General features: G+C 36.7%; 3 protein-coding genes across 4 annotated transcripts; all 3 read right to left on the bottom strand.

Annotated features, from left to right (window-relative positions):
- Positions 1-1,294: 1,294 nt before the first annotated feature.
- Positions 1,295-2,509, bottom strand: LOC113672376 (HMG box-containing protein 5). The gene has a single exon (XM_027188656.2). It carries the CDS (start codon positions 2,479-2,481, stop codon positions 1,582-1,584), a length of 900 nt encoding a protein of 299 aa, XP_027044457.2. The 5' UTR covers positions 2,482-2,509; the 3' UTR covers positions 1,295-1,581.
- Positions 2,510-2,879: 370 nt separating this feature from the next.
- Positions 2,880-10,714, bottom strand: LOC113672372 (ATR-interacting protein). Its single transcript, XM_027188651.2, has 11 exons — positions 8,572-10,714; positions 7,857-7,934; positions 7,481-7,550; positions 7,186-7,262; positions 6,405-6,487; positions 5,973-6,115; positions 5,677-5,765; positions 5,247-5,336; positions 4,668-4,759; positions 4,138-4,307; positions 2,880-3,383 (listed from the first exon to the last, which is right to left on the bottom strand). The coding sequence occupies exons 1-11, from the start codon at positions 10,603-10,605 to the stop codon at positions 3,274-3,276; spliced, it is 3,036 nt and encodes a 1,011-aa protein (XP_027044452.2). The 5' UTR covers positions 10,606-10,714; the 3' UTR covers positions 2,880-3,273.
- Positions 10,715-12,455: 1,741 nt separating this feature from the next.
- Positions 12,456-20,263, bottom strand: LOC113672351 (calmodulin-alpha-like). 2 transcript variants are annotated; one of them, XM_089211667.1, is made up of 6 exons: positions 18,953-19,132; positions 18,687-18,720; positions 18,417-18,560; positions 14,165-14,291; positions 13,589-13,704; positions 12,456-13,087 (listed from the first exon to the last, which is right to left on the bottom strand). In XM_089211667.1, exons 1-6 carry the CDS (start codon positions 18,953-18,955, stop codon positions 13,014-13,016), a joined length of 498 nt encoding a protein of 165 aa, XP_089067793.1. In that variant the 5' UTR covers positions 18,956-19,132; the 3' UTR covers positions 12,456-13,013. The 2 variants fall into 2 exon arrangements, with proteins under 2 accessions (XP_089067793.1, XP_089067792.1); XM_089211666.1 differs by lacking the exon at positions 18,687-18,720 and having other exon boundaries at positions 18,953-20,263.
- Between the last annotated feature and the right edge of the window lie 404 nt (positions 20,264-20,667).

Below are 20,667 nucleotides of genomic sequence, written 5' to 3' on the forward strand. Positions count from 1 at the left end.
GAAACTTTTCTTCCAACTCACCTAGGATTGTTTGCCTGCCAAATTGGACACTCGTCCTTACTGACCAAGTGTTTCACACAGGCTAACAAATGTTTGCAACCTAAGTTATTTCATGCAAATAATATAACAATCAGGAGGAAACGTCAATCTTCTTACCTGGGGATTTACCTCCCCTTAAGCTTTTAACCCCTAGAGGGGATTACCTTGCAACTTCTCCTTACAAGTCCAATATGTTATGTTGTAAACAGGTAAGGAGAGGAGCCAAGCTTATCACCAACAGGGTAATATTTTACTATAACATCAAGTTCCTCAGTCTTATTTTCAGGGAACTGTATAACAGTCAGTAGTGAGAAACACTGATTGGATCTTGACATTGAAGGGCTGAGCCTTGACAGGTTGTCACTCACATTGTATCATGGTCACTGACTGCATTCACAAAGAAAATCTGACTGAAAAAATGAGCACGAGGTTCAATTATAGCCCACTCACATCTCCTGTGGCACCCAAGAGTTTGCCCACAGACTACTTGCCCTAGAGCAGTAATGTTGACATCCATACTACATGTTTTAAAAGTGAAGAAGTTGACTCCAAATTGAGGTTTGAGCTACTGGCCTTAAATTCCTCATTTACATGTGGTATATAGAACTACTGGCACAGATAATGACTTTAAAGGTCATTCAGAGATTGTGGATTGGAAAGGGCTCATGGAAGCTGTTTGTCAGGTTTACACAAGCAAACTATGATCCATTACTTCTTTCCTTTCATTAAGGACCTCTATGGGCAAGAAGGTCTAATGTTTTTAGAAGTTAGCCTTCTAAATGCAGTTGATTCATCAATATCAAATAAGAGAGCTGATCATGATGCAAGAGAATGTTAAATGAATAAAGGGGGTAAGTTTCTAAAGAAACTGTGGTGTTGTGTCAGTGGGAGAGTATAACAGTAATTTAGTGTTAACTGAGTTGAAAACATAAATAATTATTAGCCACCATAAAGAGTAAAAAAAGCTGATGTTTTGAGTGTTAGCCCTTCGTCAGAGTGATTGATGAATCACTCTGACAAAGGGCTAATGCTCGAAATGTCAGCTTTTTTACCCTATATGGTGGCTAATTTACATTTACAACTCAGTTGTTAACACTAAATTACCAAGAGAATGTTAGTCTCCTTTGAAGCCATTGTTTGGTCTTGTTATGCAACATGCTCTATCCCCCAAAACCACACTCCAATGCACCCCCTCCCAACCCCTTCTAAGAAGCCCACCAATCCTTTTAGGGAAGCTGTGTTACTAGAGGGCTGATTTGTACATTTTAATGCCCAACATTATAATCCGAATTTTTTTAAATTCCCATTTGGTAGATACTGAAATTTTAAATTTGATTTTAGACACAGCTGACATCTGTGAAGAAACCAAAGACACACCACCTTTCAGTATTAGACAATACTCGACTTTGCCACTTCTTTCGAAAACTTAATATACTGTCAACAGTGTAGACATATTCAAACATTGCATGAACATTCACACATTTGACTTTTAAGCCAGCACGTAAAAGTGATGATTGTCATTTTGTCACTTTGGATCTATGTTCATTCAGCATCTGGGTGCTTCGCCTTCCATTCAGCTAAATCTTGAACATACTGTTCACGAGCAAGGCGGTATTCCTCGATGTACACCTCTTTCTCCTCATCAGACAACTGTTGCCATCTCTGTCCCAAAATTTTCAGCCGTTCAACAGGTGATTCACTTTCCACCTCCCCCAGGGAGTTCAGCATAAAACGAACAAATGGACCAGGAGGTAATCTGGGTTTACCCACATTTAAAAGTTTGCGCTTTTTCTTGGCAAGAGTTCGCATTTCTTCACCACGTTTTTGTAACAGAAAGGCTCTTTCCTCGTCGGTTAAATTTTGATCGAAGGTCAAAATTTGCTTGTTGTATTCATCAACCAAGCTGTCGTATTTCTCTTTCAGTTGTTCCTTATCATCGTCAGACATGCTATTCCACTCACTAGATAATTCTCTCATAACGTCAGGAGCTGTGGACCCCGGAGACAAACCAGATGTAATTCTGGAGTAGTTCTCTTTCACAAACAAACCGAATACTCCAGGCGGTTTCTTCGGCAATTTTTCCAGAGGAGCTTTGTACAAGTTCATTTGTTTATCATGTTCTTCTTTGTAAGGGTTTTTTTCTTCTTCAGACATCTCCCTCCATCGGTCATGTAAAGCTTTAGTGATTTCTTGTTTGGGTCTGTCGGGATTTAACTTAGCAAGTTGCTCCCGATTTGCAGAAGCAAACAACTGATACGCTGTAGGAGGGCGCTTTATTTTCACTTGAAGCTCTTTCTTTGAGGCAAATGCGTGTGTCAACACAATCCGTGGCACGTAAACTTGTCGGACTAGCAGGGATTCTTGCACTAAAGCGATAGAAGAGCGAATAAGGCTTACTCTGGCTAACATGATGTTCGTTGCACGAGGTGGAGAATGTTGCATGACCGCCAAAATGACTAGCACCCAGCAAGGGACGCTGGGATACTCCACTAGGCAGACTTACTCTCAGGGCTTCCCCGGGTCATTTGAATTCCAGAGGGGTGGCCAAAACCTTCCACAAGATGGGTAGGGTACATTTTCTCGAAAACTTGTCGTTACCGAAAAATGAAATAGGTACTTATCCTTTGGATGAGAAATTTATTTAAAGAAGGAAGGACCTCAAACAGCAAAAAAAGGTTTCAGGCTTTGGCAGGAATTGACCTATTTCCTCTCTGGTCAGGAAGAGGACAGTTTTTACTACTAAGGGTCTTTAATGGTGTTGCATGAAAAGAGATTTCACCAGCTCATCCAGACACCTTAGAATTTTAAAACAGTTTGTTGAAATCAACAGTTGACAAACCTTTCACATAAAAAGATACTTTTTACAAACAGAACATTTTAAATGATTATTTTCTTGCACAACACTCCTATACCTAGCATGAGGAAACCTCACTTCATTACAAGAAACCTGAAATTCTTAACCTTGGTTAATCGTCAGAGCATACGGATCAGATATCAGCTAGATCAATCATAGTTTACCTTAACAAAAAGTAAGCAGAAGTTTCATTACATTCACAGAAGAAAACCTTCTAACATATTTTCGAGTAAGCACATATGTTGCTCTCTCCTCTATCCTGGTTTATTCTTTCTGTCTAAGAACTTTCCTCTGAGCCAATGTTGACAGAAAGGATCACTGCAATTATTAATGAAGACCTGAAAAGTTTCAGTCATTAAAATATGAGAATAAATTGAATTTCATTCGGCAAGTTCCATTCCTTCAACAGTCTCATCTTCATCCTCTGATTCCTGTGACCACTCAATCCCCTGGATGTGTTCAAAATCAACTAACTCTTGGACAGCAAATACTGGTCAAGAAAAAAAAAAAAACAGACATGAGATAAGTCAACACCGATTCCACAGCCACACTGTCAGGTAATTTGCATCAAATTTAGTCTTCTATAGGACAAAGTCAATTAGAACACAATGGTTTTTGCCTTCTCCTACTCTCCTGATCTTCCCGCTGAGCATTTTACCCAAACATGATGTAAATTGAGAGTTGTGAACACACAGTGAAATTAAAATCAGTTTCCAAGAATCAGAAGACCACAAAGATCTAGCAGTCTGAGGAAAAAAACTGGCATACAACTGTATAAAAGAGCCAGAAAAAGTTTGAAGGAGTTATAGTCAGTAGGCCGGTTCATTTCACTTCAGAGATTGAGCTCTTTACCATAAATCAAAACTGGCTAATCAGACTGGTCTATTCATGTAGACAACAACCTCACTGATCAAAATTACCTTGCCATATTTATTAACTCCTAGATTGCAACTACTTCTCTAATTAAATTTTTATAAAATTCTTTAAAAGCTCCTAAAAAAGCTCTAACCAGTGACATAATAGCTGGTCTAATTCCTTACTATTTGATAAGGATCACAACTGAGGCTTCATTTGCAATGAAAAGCCAAGCTAAGTTCCTGTTGATGAGTTGTACTAAAGTGATTAATATTAATAAACAGCAAGGTGAGAAGTATAGAAAATACATTCCAACTAGTTGACAAATCTTTTAGTATTACATACATTAATTAATATTTCAATCACTTTTCTGACTGTGTTTTCATTACCTTCTGCCTCTGAAATCACACCAACAATCTGCTTGTAAAGTCTGGTAACACCGCTCACAACATTAACATACTGATGTTCTACTTCAGCCCGATGCTCCACAAACATTCGATCATTGAGACATAACATGGAGAGAAGAAACACACCTTGCCTCAGTAACATTAGACTGTGGCTGAAAAAAATTTTGAGAAAAAAAGACAAGAAAAATATCAAACAAAATATTTTTGTACACAGCTACAAGAAAACCATGGTGGAATAAATTATAGACTGACTGATTACATCAGGTCCCTGTCTCTCAAAAGTTCTGATAACTTTATGGGCCTGTAGCCATACTTTAAAATATAAATCTACAGCACGGCAATACACAGGTCTTAGGTCAAGGGTTAAGGTTAGCACCATGGAAAGGAAAATCTTAGCCTTCTAAAGTACTCAAAGTGTGTAGCATATATTATCATATATCAATCTGTGAAGATTTTTAGATTCAAAGTTTTTAATTTCAAACACTCTCTGGTTTCAACACAAATAAATTTACCTGTTATGTGTATGGTCAGTCAGTGCCTCAGATGGAACTTGGCTGAGAGAGTTCAGTTCTTTATCCAACATCAATACAAGGCACTTGATTAGCTGAAAAATAATTTGGTAATTCCATCAATACACCAATCAAGAAAAGCTGTAATAATATGGATAACCATGACAACTTTGGGTCTCACTCTTTGAAAGCAAGACTTATATGGAATTTGGGAGTATTGTCACCCAGTGTTATAAATAACCCTCTCACAACAAACAGAAGGGTTCAGACATACATTGTACCTCGAACACCAAGGCTGACCAACACCCATAATACATCAGTCAGGAATATTCACTATTTATTGATTATTTATTGATTAATATGGCCAAAAATGAATTGTTTGTTCATGTGACATGGTAAAGCTTTTCATTTCATCTCAAAAGCTGTTGATTCAAACCAATGCTCGTAAATTTCAGAAAAAATAAAGGGTACCTATGTATAAACAACTCTGAGAGGATAGAAAAAAAATTATATTACAGGTACTAAGAGTAGCATTTAAGTTTACATATTGCAGATGCACTTAATTCTCTAAAATTGCTTTACCTCAAGGTTGCAGTGGCATTCACTCTCCAAGGGAAATAATAAGACTGATGAGTCTGAGTTTTTAAGGAGGTTATTGACAAAAGTACAAATCTAAGAAGCAAAACAGAGGAAAAAAATCCATTTTCATTAAACAACTTAAAGAGTTTCTTTGCTTTCACCACTACAAGTGAGGCTTTCATTTAAGGTGCTATAGTGACAAAAGAGATATTTTTAATAGGAAATGTAGTCATAAGGAGAGGTGAATGTTTGTCTGAGATCTCAGAAAAGGAAGTTTTTTTCTTTGCCCCACTCATTTCAATTTGGAAGAAAAAAACCAAGACTTTTCCAACTGAAAACACACCACAGCCATATATAATGGGATTCAAATTTCCTGGAAGGTATGAAAAATGGAGACTTTTAGAAAGGCTCTTCTACGGTTTCTGTTTTGTACCTTTAAATGAACTCCTTGATAGCATAGGTCAGGAGCATTAGCCGGCTTAAAAAGCCATCCCTGATAAATCTTGAGTAAAATACAATCGTCTGTGTGATAAGCAAAGAGTAGTTTGTTAAACAACTGCACAAAAACCTGTTGAGGTGTGTCCATAGACAAGCTGAAGTAGAAATACCAGAGGCAGAGCCAAAATCAAAATGAAAACAAGATTACAATGTTTGATTGCCAACATAGTCTCTACTGAAAACTTGTCTTAAAGCAGAAACATGAGTCTGACACAATGTTTGATGTTTCACCTGATTGGGAACAGAGTCTTCTTCGAAAACAGCTGTGTCTGGTTAAAAGTGTTAGGAGTGATGTGACCAAAGACAATGTGTTAAGAGTCCAGTCTTTGGACAGACAATGCGAAAGAAGGTTTTCAGTCAACAACGGCAATAGTCTGAAACATAAAATAACTTTGTTTTTACATTGTATTTTTGTATTCCTTTTAGAAAAAACATATTATCTTACATTGGTGTCACAATCGCAATCTGAATGTAAAGCCTACAGATAATAACAAATAATTTGCTATCACTGGAAAAGGTTGAATGTGATTTGAAGAATTATCAAGGCTGAGCTTATTGTTATTTGATAAAGCTGATGGTTAGGCAAAGCTGTCCCAAAACCAAGTTCAGGTGTCTGTTATTACCTTATTAACAAGTCATTGTACTGTTCTAGCATTTACAAACCTTGGGAAGAATTTAACTTCACAATTTCTTGCCAGTGAAGTGAGGACTTGTAGAGTATCATGAGCAACATTCACAGAATTATTCTAAATAATTCAATTAAAAAAATAAAAAATGTTAACATTGCCTTGACTTATCACAGAAATACATTACTTGAAAAACTAATCAAATTTGCCACCACATAAATTAGGTGATTTTTTTTGCCATAAGTTACTAGTGATCCTATCAAAAGTCAAATGTAAAACCTTTAGATGACCTATATGAGACTTGAGGAAGAAGTGTGTCTAAATAAACAAGCAACACTTATTCTCAGTCTCCTAAGTCAATCTTCCTTTTAATTGTCAACTCATTCAAATCTTAAACTATAATCCCATACATCATAAACAGGTCTAAATCTCTGTGCTACCACTGACAGTAGTAGTGATATAAACAAGAACACACAAGGAACCCACAAGAAAGAAAGAGAAAACTCTGAAATAAAAATCCTTTTCTACCCTCATGGGGGTCTAAACAAGAACAATCAGTTCTATTTACACTAACTATTAGTCTCTGGCAACAAGTTATGAGAGACAAGAACATGAAAAGACCTTAAATGTTATAGTGAAGCCATTGAAAAATTATTTACATGACAAAGGTGGTAGGTTTATGTATGATAATTCAAAGAATGATGACATTTTTCAGACAATAGCATGGAGAAACTCATATTTGCATGCATTGCTTAACACATTTGTCATAGCATGAATTACTGACATAACTGTAGTTTGTATTCAGCATTTCTACTCACTGGTTGAGGTATTATTAATCTGAACATGTAACCCAGTAAATCTGTTTGATAAACACTCTCCTCATTGCCAATCCTCTCTAGAAGTCAAAACCAACAGAATGAAAAACAAAATTATCCAGTAAGCACCACATGAATATCAAGTAAAAAGCTTTTGGCCTCATAATTTTCAAAGTAAATTTAAGATATTTATCACTCTCAAGAAGTTACTGAAGCAATTTTGCAATGACCATCATTCTAACAAGCATGTCTACCCTTCAAAATAAATAAAATCAGTTAAAGACATCATTTGTCACACCTGTTTCCACAGAGGTCTCCACCATCAATTTGCCTAAACTGGAGATGTGTGAGTTAATGTCCACAGGACTCTTTAAAAGAAAATAACCAGGACCAAAATTCATATCATCTTTTAAGGGTAAAACACAGGATTTCAACATCTCTATATTCATTTGTTTAACAACAGAGTAAATATTTTGTGGCAAAAGTAAACGCACAAATAGTGATGATTTTCTTCAGTTCAACAGTCATTTTTAAGCCTAGGTGCAAATAAAATCACTATTGGTATATTATAAAAATGTAGCAAAGGCACTAAAAAAATTATATGGTATATTTTCATTTAAAAACAAAAGTAACAATTCTATCTAATTAAAGATAGCTGAAAATGAATAGATTACTTTTTTTGCAGCAATTTTAATGCTTGAGAACAATGGGTGTTGAATGAAGCCATCTTCTTCTCCTTTACTTGAGAATATCTGTAAAAAAGAAAAAAAAATAGAGATAAAATTAAAAAAATAAAAAAACACTCCCACAATAATTGAGCAACTGTAAAAGGCATGTGCTGCTAGAAAATTTAACAAAAACTTTACACCACAGAGGTATGGTATGGTTGGTTATAGAGTAGTGTTTTTTTCTCTGGTTTTAGTCCACAAGTGAAAAAGACATAACATATACAGCCAATCTAAATTATCAGCCCATTAGTCACATCTTGTTTAGCAGGTCTTTTACTATCTCTTGTCAATGTCATCAACTCTGGCTCTGATTGGGTTCCTCTACCTAGTCACTAATTCAACCCACCTAAAGTCGTCCTTATTAAAAACATGGAAATATATCTTAAGATGCATTCAACTGTGGAAAACACATGACGAGACACAATTAAAAAAAATCTGAACTCTACAACCTGAAACAAGACACAAAAAAAGGTCTTAACAGCTAAGCTTTAGCCTATGTTTTATATGAACACTTCAAAGTTTTAACAAAGAAAGAAGTAATTGGGTGGGATTTTAGGAACTTTTTCCTATCAGTTGACTGTGACTTTATGAATTAGGCCCAGGACTTTTTAGGAATCAAAATGGAAATGATTAACGAGAAGAGAAACGCACTAACATTTACCTTAGCTATTTCATCATTTGTGTCTAATACATTATCACTGTCAACTTCATTACCGTCACCATTCACCATCGCTGACTTTAAAATACATTCACAAACTTCACAGCTGTGTAGCACAAGAATGTTCAGAAGTCTCAGTGAAATTAGTGCATTTGTTTGTGATGCTGCAAGTTTTTTTGCATGTTCACTTTCAAGAAATAGACTTTCTCTAGACTCTGCAGAGTCATTTGTTGGAGAATTTCTTGGCAAACAAGTACTGACAATGTTTTCATCATGGTGTTCTGTCCTTTGATGGACATAATAGGCAATGCAGTTCTCTAGTAAGGGTAGAAGTTTAACTGCTGCTGGCAAATGACGATTTTTGAAAACAGAATTTAAGGTTTTTTCTTCACTTTCATCATTTCCTTCTTGGTAATAATTTAGAAGCCCAGATAAAGTTTGCATCACAGAACTGCTGTCGGACATAACAAAAGAATCTTTCTGAGTGACACCACTTGTAGACCTGGCTAGTTTTGAGGCAGCCTGAGTTTCAAACAGTCTCAAAGTATGTGTGACATCTGTCTCATTCATAGAGGTTTTTGGTATGGAAGATGTAGGGTAAACATTTGAACAATTTGTCAGAAGAGAGAGGATGCTACCACAGCCATCTTGTTCCTGAAGGATGTGCTGCTGCTCTTTTTCTTGTGGTGATAACAAGTTTTGTACAAGTTCCACTTCTGCAAATTTTTCAACAAGTAATTGTGTAATGGCTATTTCAGCAGCATGATTATCTCTTCTATGGGCCCTCATTATGTCCACGGTAGAACTGCTACTGGAAGAGCCACTGAGTCCTGTGTTTTCTGAATTTTCTCCCTCAGAGAATCTTGGTGAGTTCTGTTTGCTCAGGGTTTTAACATCCTTTTCAATCCCTTTTGTCCTTGGTGATTTAACTTTGCTTTCTGGAGATGTTTTCTGGAAGAATGATTTACCAGTTGGAAAAGTTTCACTGATATTGACTGGTTTCCTTTTTGGGCTGTTACAACTTCCATCTGTCAAAGACCCTGTTCTTTTTTTGTTCAGTTCTATCATTTGTGAAATTTCTTGTTCTTTGAAAGAGATTTGAGTAGTTAAGTTTTCAACTTGTTTAAGCAATTCTCTTTCTCTATCACTCTGTTCTCTAGCTTGTTTTTCATCTGCAGCTTTTTTCTCTGCTTGCCTTCTCTTCTCGTCTGCATGATAATCTGCTAGAGAATCACGTAACATCTTAATTTCTCCATCTTTACAGAATTTATCCTCTTCCAGTCTTTTCACTGCAGAGTTTGCAGCAGCACACTCAGTTTTGAGTTTTTCAATTTCTTTTTTCAAGTTGTCCATTTCTGTTGGCTGACCACCTTCTGAGAGCCTTGGCACAAGACAATTACCTCTTTCTACTTTTCGAACATTGTTCCCACCTACATCACTACTTTGTATAGAAACTACCCCATTACGCTGGTCCACGAGTGAATTCAAGAATGCTTCACCTTTTACCAAGGGCTTGATATTATTAGGTGCATGTAATTCCATTGAATTAGCTAAAGAGACATAATCTTGTGTACACTTGACTTCGTGATTCTCATCAAGACCCACGTTCGAGGAAACAGTGACATTTCTACCAGCAGTACTTTGCTGTTGGTGTAGTGGATGTAAATTGGATGAAGCGAGTCGATCACATTCGTCCAAATGTTCAGCTGTCAAAAGATCGTTGTCGTCGAGGTCATCTTCCAAAGTGTAAAACTCTTCGTCATCAAAAGCATCGCGTGGAAGGTCACGACAAGCTTCCTGTGCCACAATATCATCTGCTTTTCTGTCAGATAAGCTATGGCAACTTTTAAACTTTTTGTGCGGTGATTCCTGATGTACAGGGGTTCGTACCACTGATTGAGTATGGACAACACTTGCCGAGTTCCTATGCTGAGGTTCAAGCGGATTGCTTACTCTTGAGCATGATGCAACCGGGTTGTAGATAAAATTTCGTCTCTTCTGATTTCCCAGAAAATTGTTGTTGATGGAGTTTGCCATAGTGCAAGAAGCCAAAATATTTCGTACATTTCATTAAGAATCGAAGTTTACCGCGAATACTCTGTAACCCGTGGAGATTGCTGGGATTCATTGTTAGGGTTGAGACCGCTGAGCTAAAGCAATGCAGACATCTTTTTCAAGAAATCGGCTTCAGTCTTACGCGGTCAGATGACATATAACTTGGAGCCCCAAAGAATTTCATCGAAGTCGCAAAATATAGGAAACAAAAACTGAGTTTACTTTTGGAAGCCAAAGTTTTTTTCGAGCCCTGATTTAGTCTCTATTTGTCAAACCTACCAATTTTTCAAACCAAAAATTATTTTCCCCAAAACTGCGAGGTTGGAAAACGCTTACCTTCGAGAGATTTATTTATTTGTAGATATCCTTGATAAAAATAGCATTAAAAGAATGTTCTCCTTTTGAAAATATCCCTGGGCACCGATGTCTCTCACTCCTACCCCTCTATTATATTACTTAGTATCTCATCTCCCACCGAACAGACTTACCTGTATTTCCGTCATCTCCAAGCCTGCCATAACTTTATTTTATCTTATATCCCCTCCCTTTTTATATGAATCATTCTCTCCTCCCTTATGTGTACCTTTGAATCTGCCATCTCCAAGCCCCTAATAATCACATTTGTATTTTATCTCCCTCCCCTCTTTACGTGAACCGAGAGACGATCCCTTGTATGAACCCGTCTTCAACCCCTCCCTTACGGTACCGTTAAATCTCATTCCTTATCTCACTATGTCTAACTTTGTGTATTTCGTCTCCAAACCCCCTTTTGTGCATTTATATCTTATCTTCCACCTTTCTACAATCTTACATCTCATTCCTACTCGATTCCCCTCTATTTACATCCGTATCTTCCACCTTTCTCCAATCTTATATCTCATTCCTACTCGATTCCCCTCTATTTACATCCTTATCTTCCACCTTTCTCCAATCTTACATCTCATTCCTACTCGATTCCCCTCTATTTACATCCTTATCTTCCACCTTTCTCCAATCTTACATCTCATTCCTACTCGATTCCCCTCTATTTACATCCTTATCTTCCACCTTTCTCCAATCTTACATCTCATTCCTAATCGACTCCCCTCTATTTACATCCTTATCTTCCACCTTTCTCCAATCTTACATCTCATTCCTACTCGATTCCCCTCTATTTACATCCTTATCTTCCACCTTTCTCCAATCTTACATCTCATTCCTAATCGACTCCCCTCTATTTACATCCTTATCTTCCACCTTTCTCCAATCTTACATCTCATTCCTACTCGATTCCCCTCTATTTACATCCTTATCTTCCACCTTTCTCCAATCTTACATCTCATTCCTAATCGATTCCCCTCTATTTACATCCTTATCTTCCACCTTTCTCCAATCTTACATCTCATTCCTACTCGATTCCCCTCTATTTACATCCTTATCTTCCACCTTTCTCCAATCTTACATCTCATTCCTAATCGACTCCCCTCTATTTACATCCTTATCTTCCACCTTTCTCCAATCTTACATCTCATTCCTACTCGATTCCCCTCTATTTACATCCTTATCTTTCAACTCCCACTTCCATATGTACTTTCACATTACGCCTTCCCTTTCCCATGCGAATCGTTTATCTTCCATGGCTTTGAATCTCAGTCCACACTGCCATCAGCAGTTAACTGAAGTCAGGAAAAGCTTAGAGGTTGACAGATGGATTAAGTATCCTTTTTCTTGAAACCTTATAAAAAGAAATACAACGTAAAAAAAGAAAACTCTAGGCTGATGCTAGATACACTTGCAGGATTTATGGCCTCAAAGTTTTTTTCAACTGCCAAAGAGCACAGAGGAAACGAAACTGTTTGACGTAAATTTAATGCTGATATTAACTATCAAGTGATACAAAAGTGTTTCAGTACAACAAGTGTATAAAGCAGAACTTCAGTATGTCGATCATGAAATGATGTACGGAAAAAATGACCGTTACGTTAACAGATTATTTGACCGGTCAGTCAGTAAGTCAGTCAGTCATGAGATAACGTACAACAAAGGCAGTGAACAGCATACAGGTCAATATTAATTAATTGTGGAGAGAGTAAAATTTTAAAAGCTTTTACAGTCCGTAATCTTAGAATGACGGCGGGTAAGCCAAATAAACCGCTAAGACTTATGTTTGAATGTAAAGATGATTGCATACTGAACTTTGCTGAGAATCAACTCTGAACTGAAATGTCATGTCAAAAGGCCTAACTGTGCCCCACAATACTGTTATATTTACATATTTACATGTATATTTACAAGCCATATACACTTTCTTCTAATTTATACTTCACTCCTGCGTCTTTCTTTATGGACAATAAATAACTCTTCAGTGGTAGATGAAGAAACTTTCCAATCATGTCTGATCGATTCATAAACTACTTAGTAGCCAACAAATATTGAGGGGGAGCCTCTGGATTCTTTTCAATGTTTGTCACCATGATCACAAACTCTGAGGAAAGAAATGATTATCTCAATATAATGTAAATTAAAAAAACGAGTAGATCATCTTAGTTTGGGCATTTCGTTATGGGAGGGATTTTGTTAAAAGGGTTAAGTGGTCTTATAAAGAGAGTTTATCTCAGTTTCTGTAACATGAAACGACGAGGAGTGTTGCCGCTTTTACTTTACAGGATGTTATTCCACCTTGTTTTTTACTGGTAGCCATTTATTATCATGGGTGTCTTAGCCGAGAACGCCAACACAGTTACCCATACCCGGCCGGAAACTCGAACTCAGGCTTTTTAAAACCAGACGGTAACTACCGGGCCACATTTTCTTTCCCGCTTTAGATTTTGAGACATGTGCAATATGATGTGATATTTCTTTTTTACTTTTCTCGATCATATATCTCCCGAACAGTATCATTTTTTAATTTACTAGATACATTTATTGTCTGAAACTGTCAAGATATCAAAGAGCAAACTGTCCACAAACAGTTTATTAGTTATACCCTCAAAGTTGATGTATCCGTCTCCATTCAGATCCGCTTCTTTCATCATTTCACTGACTTCTTCCTCTGTTAACTTTTCTCCGAGGCTCGTCATCACATTACGAAGTTCTGAATGACTGTCGGAACAATCGGTCAAGAAATAAGTAAGTAAATGTATATAAATACTAAACAACATGGGGCCCATTCTTGCACATTAGGAAATTAAAACAGGGAAATAAAGCAGGTATTGTGTATTTTTTCCATTGTTACTGACTCATTGTTGGAATGAGGCGTGGTCTGGAACTGATAGAATTACCTAGAACATAGGTGAATAAGCCATTCTGTGGAGGCTTTTGGAACATTGCTTAATTCCGATTACCCCGGCCCTTAACGCCTGACGGTATTATTTATAGCAACTTTTTAAAGGGCTACTTACCACTAAATGTAAATTAGAAAGTATTGACTGACCGTGTCTTATATAAATCAAGATATCTTTTTACTTAATTGTCAGACGTTCTTGACTTCAAAAGAATTGTAAAATGAATTGCGTAGGATTTTATTTTTGAAACCTAACTAAGTGTCAAAGGTTGAAAATACCTAATCATTCCGTCTCCATTTTTGTCAAACACTCTGAATGCCTCTCTTATTTCGCTCTCAGTGTCTCTCGCTTGCATCTGTTTCTTCATCATTAGCAAGAATTCTTCAAAATCTACCTCACCGTTTCCTTAAGATAACAAAAGGATTTCGTATTAGCTGCATTATAATATTTCGTGAACTGAATCTCCGCATAAACATACGATTCAAACTAAACATAATATATTAGAAGTTAAATGAAAAAAGTAGAAATAACAGTCACGAGTGTGTAACGAAATGAAATTCATCGTATTCCAACAAACATCATCTTGCGTTAAAGATTGCAACACGGGTGGACGAGTTGGAGACAAAAAAATATAAGAACCCAAACTAAAATGTGCTGCATCACGGGCAGCGATTCGTTTAATCTTCCAGTATGCAACTGCAATTTCAACTATGTGGTAGCATTTTGACATCTGTTCGACGGTAAGATGGTTAGTCTACGAACTTGGACCAAAACAAGCCCTAAGTGCTATGGGTTTTTTTCCTTCTAAAATTGTTTTGAAATTTTAACGTCCTTCTTCTTCTTCCACAAAATGGACGACTTTTCCTTACTTATTTGAGAACTTCTCAGTGTACTTAATCAACACTTTCGCGATCTTTTGTTCAAACTGTTCCGAGTCACTACTTTCCAAAAAAGGCCATTATCCACTTCGTACGTAATTCCAGTGCTATAAAACACGACCCTGACAGGAGGGGTTAGCCACACCTAATACTAAGTAATCCTTCACTTGCGGTAACACTACTCATCCTACAACTGAAACTTGCTTTCAAAACGGACCGCGAAATATTGGGAACCCTCTCCGATCTAAGGGTACTCTATCGTACTGCTTTACACAAGCTACTGGTCATAACAACAGCTATTTTCACTTGCGGTTATTTGATATGACTGCCAAAGGTTTTAGTTATCATGAAAGATACAACTGAGATCAAATTTTTTCAAGATGTACTTATGGTCAAATTCTTGACAGTAAATAAGCATCCGCGACCATTTCGCGTTCAGCCACTAGACATTTATATTTTATTTTTACATAAACACTTTAATTTATTGATTCTTTGTCGAAACGACTAGGAAATATGTCCATTATTTGATTCAAACAAAAGCCGGATTAATCGGGCAGACGGGCTGTCGACAGAAATTCTGAAGGGAATTTGAAATAACTAATCCAAAAAACAATGCAAATAAAGGTTTATTTTCAAATTAAGACCAAATAAGACCTTGACATTGTGATGTAATTTATCTGTAATTCAATGTTAAATTTCATAGTGCGGTGTTTTGATGAGAGATAATCCCATTATTGGTGGTTTAAAATTATATTTCAGTATAGAGCTTTTTTTTTCACCTGCACAATTAACTCTTAAAAAAGCCGTATTTATTTAGTAGTGTTCAAAAACAACTATATATGTTTCCAACCAAACACTAAAGATCTGGGAAAGCTGCGATATCGTGACATTTTCAGCAGCGTTTAACCTATGTACATGTACAGATATTTAACAAGTTCCCAAATATCTAAGGGGAATGCTGCTTTAATGCGACAGTGGTTTAGATAATTCACCCTGCTCCAAAGATGCTCGCTAAAGAAGAGCGATCTTTTTAAGGAACATGAGGTTACTTCAGCTCGCTGGCTGCCGCACGTCATTCGCGAAAAAAGCCTAAGAACATCTGATAGCAGCTTAACAAAACTCAAACAGCATCCCATACAGAAAACTGATGAAAACTGATTGAAAATGAGTCCAAACGATACTCCTGATTAAGTATCTCGTCTCTGCTAAAGCGTTGTCGTAGCTTCAAACAGCGGGATACGCCTTTAAAATTTACCAAAATGAGATGACAAGTTGTACCTCGTGGACACAAGTTTAAATGGAGTACAAGATGCTGGATGCTTTTTTGGTAAAAATAACATAATTTTGCAGATGAATGAAGTCTCTCTGTCAATCACAAAGAGCTGGTTATGTTTGAATTGATCAAGCCTCATGGATAAGTTAATCAAACTCATTTCGTGAGTTGAAAGATTTATGACAAATTTGGTTTGGAAAAATTATTATTATTATTATTTTTAACTATGCTGTTTGGCTTCAGGCACTGAAACGCTTTTCTTCCGAGATAATTTGTGCCCTAGTTTTTAAGATCCTATGTGAAGAACGTAGGATCTTAAAGACAATGAACTGAAAATTCCCAATTTTGAAGAAAGCCTTTCTTGTTCAATTAAAGAAAGTCTGAAAATACTATCGACGCGATAGATTGAGATATAGGTATGTGTAAACACTTTCTTCGCGTCGAGCTAACTGCAACAGCTGACGACCGGCTGATTAATTCATTTACGTTCCCGGTTGTTTTTTAAGAACTTATTCACTTTGGCATTCGCTTTACATGCGCTTCTTTTTCATTAAATTGCCTTTTTTGTTTGCTCCAAAAGAAAATGTGCCTCAGCTCTTGACGTAAGTTGAAATCGATCAACGATTACATAGCCTTCTTCACACTAAACAAGACACGTTTCGGCGGTTCAAATAAGTCTGAAACGTGACTTCCTGATCGAGTCCAAATGAAGCGTGAAGATATTCCAGATTTTTCATGATATTCGTCTCAACCTGACTTCCCCTTTCAGTTACCATAGAATGCCAAAACTCATCTCCGCTCAATCACCGATAAGAACAGGCTCAATGTGCAGCGGTGGCTAAAAAGCTCAATCATTCCAAGGAATGTATTTTGAATGTGCAAACTATCTCTACGTCCCAGGCGCCATTGCTTTACATAGCGTGTACTCATGGCCCTGTAAGGCGAAGACCATGTTTAGGAAGCTCCATTAATATTGGTCTTAGACAATGAAAATGTTAACACCTATGTTCGAACTGAGAAAACTTAGAGTCAGTACCAGACTGTTTGATCCGCCAAAAAGAACAGCCAAAGAATTGACCATTATCTCTCCTTATCTCACCATTCGACAGTTGGATTTCATTGCGACAGAAAATAACTAATCAATGTTTGTTTATCATTGAAATGCAATATGAGATTTGAAGAAAAGTCCACTAAAATTTACATACCAAAGATCACCAATGTGTTTGGTTGTTTGATCCGGAGAGAAATGAATAGAAAAACACATTCAAATTTCCAAATATTACAAAGCAAACAACTTGGTCATTTCTTCCGATTGAAATCATGTAATATTTCCATTTCGCAAAAATCTTATCTTTTTGCAGCTTTTTATCATGTGAGCCTTTCTTTACTAGTAATATATTGTGTTAGGAAATTTTTTTCAAACCTGCGCGAATCGAAAATAAGCTTCACTAATAATTGAAAAAGATTCGTATATCGGCATGGTTCTATGTTTATTTTTTCGGTGAAAACTTTCCTGAAAATCACGCACAGATGAAGAAAATGAACGAAAGTCGAGTCTCTAAAGAACAGAAAAAGAAAAGCTACTAAAGAAATTAATTGATTTTGAGGAACCATCTGTGATTAAAATTTTGAAGGAAGAGGAATGCATGTGTTTCTTGCACTCATTAGAAAACAAAATCAATTTTCGTGAAAGCGTTTGGAAATTGGAAAGTGTATAGTAATACGTGCATAAGGTTTCATTATGTTAATCTGGATTTCCTTGTAAGTGGACAGAAAAATAATGGAATCTAAGAAAAATTAATTTTCCATTAAATTTGAAATATTTCTCACTTTTAAACAAGAAAAGTGGTTAATCGTAAAATTTTTAAGCCCTTGCCGATAAAATTTGCCACTCGAGAAAGAAGCTCGTAAAAAATCGCCAGCCGGCTGCAGAAAATTCACATTATTGTTAGGACGTGTTTGGTGATTAAGTGTAGATTAATTTTTCCTTTTTTCCAGCGGAGCCGAACGGAATCCCACAGGGAACAAAAATGGTTAAAAGTGAAGGAGTCTCCGCTTGATTTATCACATTTCACTTCTAATTCTATATTGAAGAGAACGTTTACAAATACAAAATCTTCCTTCTCACGTTTCTGCAACACTTTACACATTTGCGCAAAATCTACACAAAACCGAACTTGTTAAAGTTTTTGTAATCCAGATAAAATAAACCAGATTAAAAACTGATCTGGTTTATCCTACGAAATTCGTCAACTTTTTGCAGTAAGCATGATTTTTGTTTGTTTCTGTGAAGATTCTTGAAGGATTTTCGTCAGCTGACAGTTAGGCTGAGGAGCAAAACTTTCAAGTGACCTGACATTTAAGACAAAAGCAATTTACCATCCACATCGACTTCGCGAATCATTTCCTGGAGTTCGTCTTCAGTTGGGTTCTGTCCAAGAGACTTCATTACTACTTCGAGCTCTTCATTCGAAATAGTCCCACTTCCATCTTTGTCGAAAAGCGAGAAGGCCTCACGTAACTCTGCGCACGAAGAGATAGTTTAGCTTTATTACAAGCGCTCTCGTCTGGTCAGCGCAACATTGTAGTGTTACAATCAAAATACATAAATAACATCTCTAGATATTTTAAAGTTAAGCGACGTCTTACCATTAATTTGTTCTTCAGTAAGTTGGCGTTCAACCTAAAAAAAAATAAAAACATCGGACACCGAGCTAAAGCGAGTAAACGCCTTGGAAGAGGCATGAATAAATCCCAACTTATCCTCTATGTCTGAGCCTTGCGCGCGCTATCTTGCATTTGAGTTTATAACCCAATGCGAGTATTCATTTAAACGAGCGAGTTGCAGACTAGCCGCAATCAGCGCAGTGCTAAAACCCCAAAAAAGTTATTTATCGTCTGTTACAAATATTCACCATGATTTTGAAGTTTTTTCGCGTCGAGGGAACTTTCTACTCGGCGGCTCATACACCTCAGTTTGCGGTGGACGGATGTTTCCAATGATAAACAACTATAGATCGTAGCAATCAATACATACGGACAAATTCGCATAAATTTTCTAATGTTTGGCTGTCTCTGACGTCATGACGTTTTGTGTGCTCGCCGAACACTTTGGGCTAATTTCCATTTGGAATTTAATGACACTCTCCAGCACCTGTTTCAAATTAAAATACCTGGGTCTGATTGGACGAAAAGCCAAACCAAGGTTGGTCCTCTCATTATGAGACACAGCAGAATCTTGTTGAAGAAACTTCTCTTTCTTTATTTTGTCTGTTTTAGAGAATTAATGATCCTCTGTACTACAGCCAAAGATCTTGTTGTCCAGCTTGGAGACTATGTAATAACGGCTGATTAATTGCTATTTCTTTTGTGGAAAAGGAGAAAAAAACTCTTCCAGAAATAGCTGATATGAATAATGGCCATAGCCGTTTACGAGGTGTCAATGGCTAAAATTTATTATTGTTGAAAAACGTTTTGAATTGTATCACTCAAACCCCAAGGCGAAGTGTAAAGACTACCAGTAGTTTGCTGTAAAGCTATCGATAAACGGCCAAGACATGATGGTCAGGAACTTCTCGTACACCACGTTTGAATTATATAATTGTGACTTGTGAAGTTAATTACAGGCTGTTTTGTATGTTATCAAATATTGGTGTTTGTGGAGGATTATTGCCACAGAACTGCTTTAGTGCTTTTAAAATAATCTGGCCTTAACGTACTGATTTGTTTCTTAGCTTGATTATAACGACAATTTTTGTAAAAAATTAAGGTCAGGGCCTAAACTGCGGAGAATAATCAAATATTTGCCTTTGGGAGAACAATTTTATGAATAAACCGTGAACATATTTGGTCAGAAATAACTTGACATGAAAAATATAAGAATTGACCCAGGCGTGAAAATGGATATTTGTTCATTTCTGCTTCAGTGTTTCAACACTGCTGACAGCAAGCGATCTTGTCCATTTCAGCTTATCTGTTATCCTTCATTTCCTTCCCTGCCTCGTCAAATAAATCTTGCGATCAACTTTTTCTTACACGATTGTTGTGTGCGTAATTACGCAGACTTTAAAAAGTTTCCCTGATATCAGTTGAGTATTCACAATGAGTAGTGGCGTTTTCTTTGCGAGGGAAAAATGCCCTAAATGCGTGTTTCCCTGAACGTTTCCTATCTCCTCCTTTGCATTCTTTTTCATTTACATACATTGCGTGTTCATAAAAAAGTTCCCTGAGGGAAAATTGGGAGAAACTTTCCGCTTAGGGACATTTTGTCTGTTATTTCATTTCATCTGTCAAAATGTTTGCATTACTTATATCAACAGTTACCATTTACCGTCCCTGTACAATTGGACCAAAATGTTTATCTTTTTTATTGCACCGCAAACCAATCTTTGACTCAGATAGAACCAAATTGCAATGTTTTGAAAGTTTGCCGTAATTAGGCCTGATCAGCATGTAACTTTAATGACGTGTGTGTTATACCGACATCTTCAATCCTTGATTGATTGATTCGCTTTCGTAGATCAACAAACCGGATTTCCGTATCAAACTTTACTTAGGTAAACGTTGCCTTTAAACTGGGTTGCCACAAAGTTTACAATATCATAATACTACACAAGGGCGCGATCAAACA

Source organism: Pocillopora damicornis, chromosome 7, assembly GCF_964200805.1.
Source record: "Pocillopora damicornis chromosome 7, jaPocDami1.2, whole genome shotgun sequence".
Taxonomy (NCBI): Eukaryota; Metazoa; Cnidaria; class Anthozoa; order Scleractinia; family Pocilloporidae; genus Pocillopora; species Pocillopora damicornis.

Bases quoted from the DNA above. Each gene is read 5' to 3' on its own strand.
- LOC113672376 (XM_027188656.2), bottom strand. From the start codon at position 2,481: ATGCAACATTCTCCACCTCGTGCAACGAACATCATGTTAGCCAGAGTA.
- LOC113672372 (XM_027188651.2), bottom strand. From the start codon at position 10,605: ATGGCAAACTCCATCAACAACAATTTTCTGGGAAATCAGAAGAGACGA. The intron at 7,551-7,856 runs GTAATCTATTCA...TTTCTTTTAAAG, and splicing joins TTAAAATTGCTGCAAAAAAA to AGTCCTGTGGACATTAACTC. The intron at 3,384-4,137 runs GTAATGAAAACA...TTTCTTGACCAG, and splicing joins TGTGATTTCAGAGGCAGAAG to TATTTGCTGTCCAAGAGTTA.
- LOC113672351 (XM_089211666.1), bottom strand. From the start codon at position 19,088: ATGCGAATTTGTCCGTATGTATTGATTGCTACGATCTATAGTTGTTTA. The intron at 18,561-18,952 runs GTGAATATTTGT...CTTCGTGCGCAG, and splicing joins GAAAAAACTTCAAAATCATG to AGTTACGTGAGGCCTTCTCG. The intron at 14,292-18,416 runs GTAAATTGCTTT...TGTTATCTTAAG, and splicing joins TCGCGAAGTCGATGTGGATG to GAAACGGTGAGGTAGATTTT.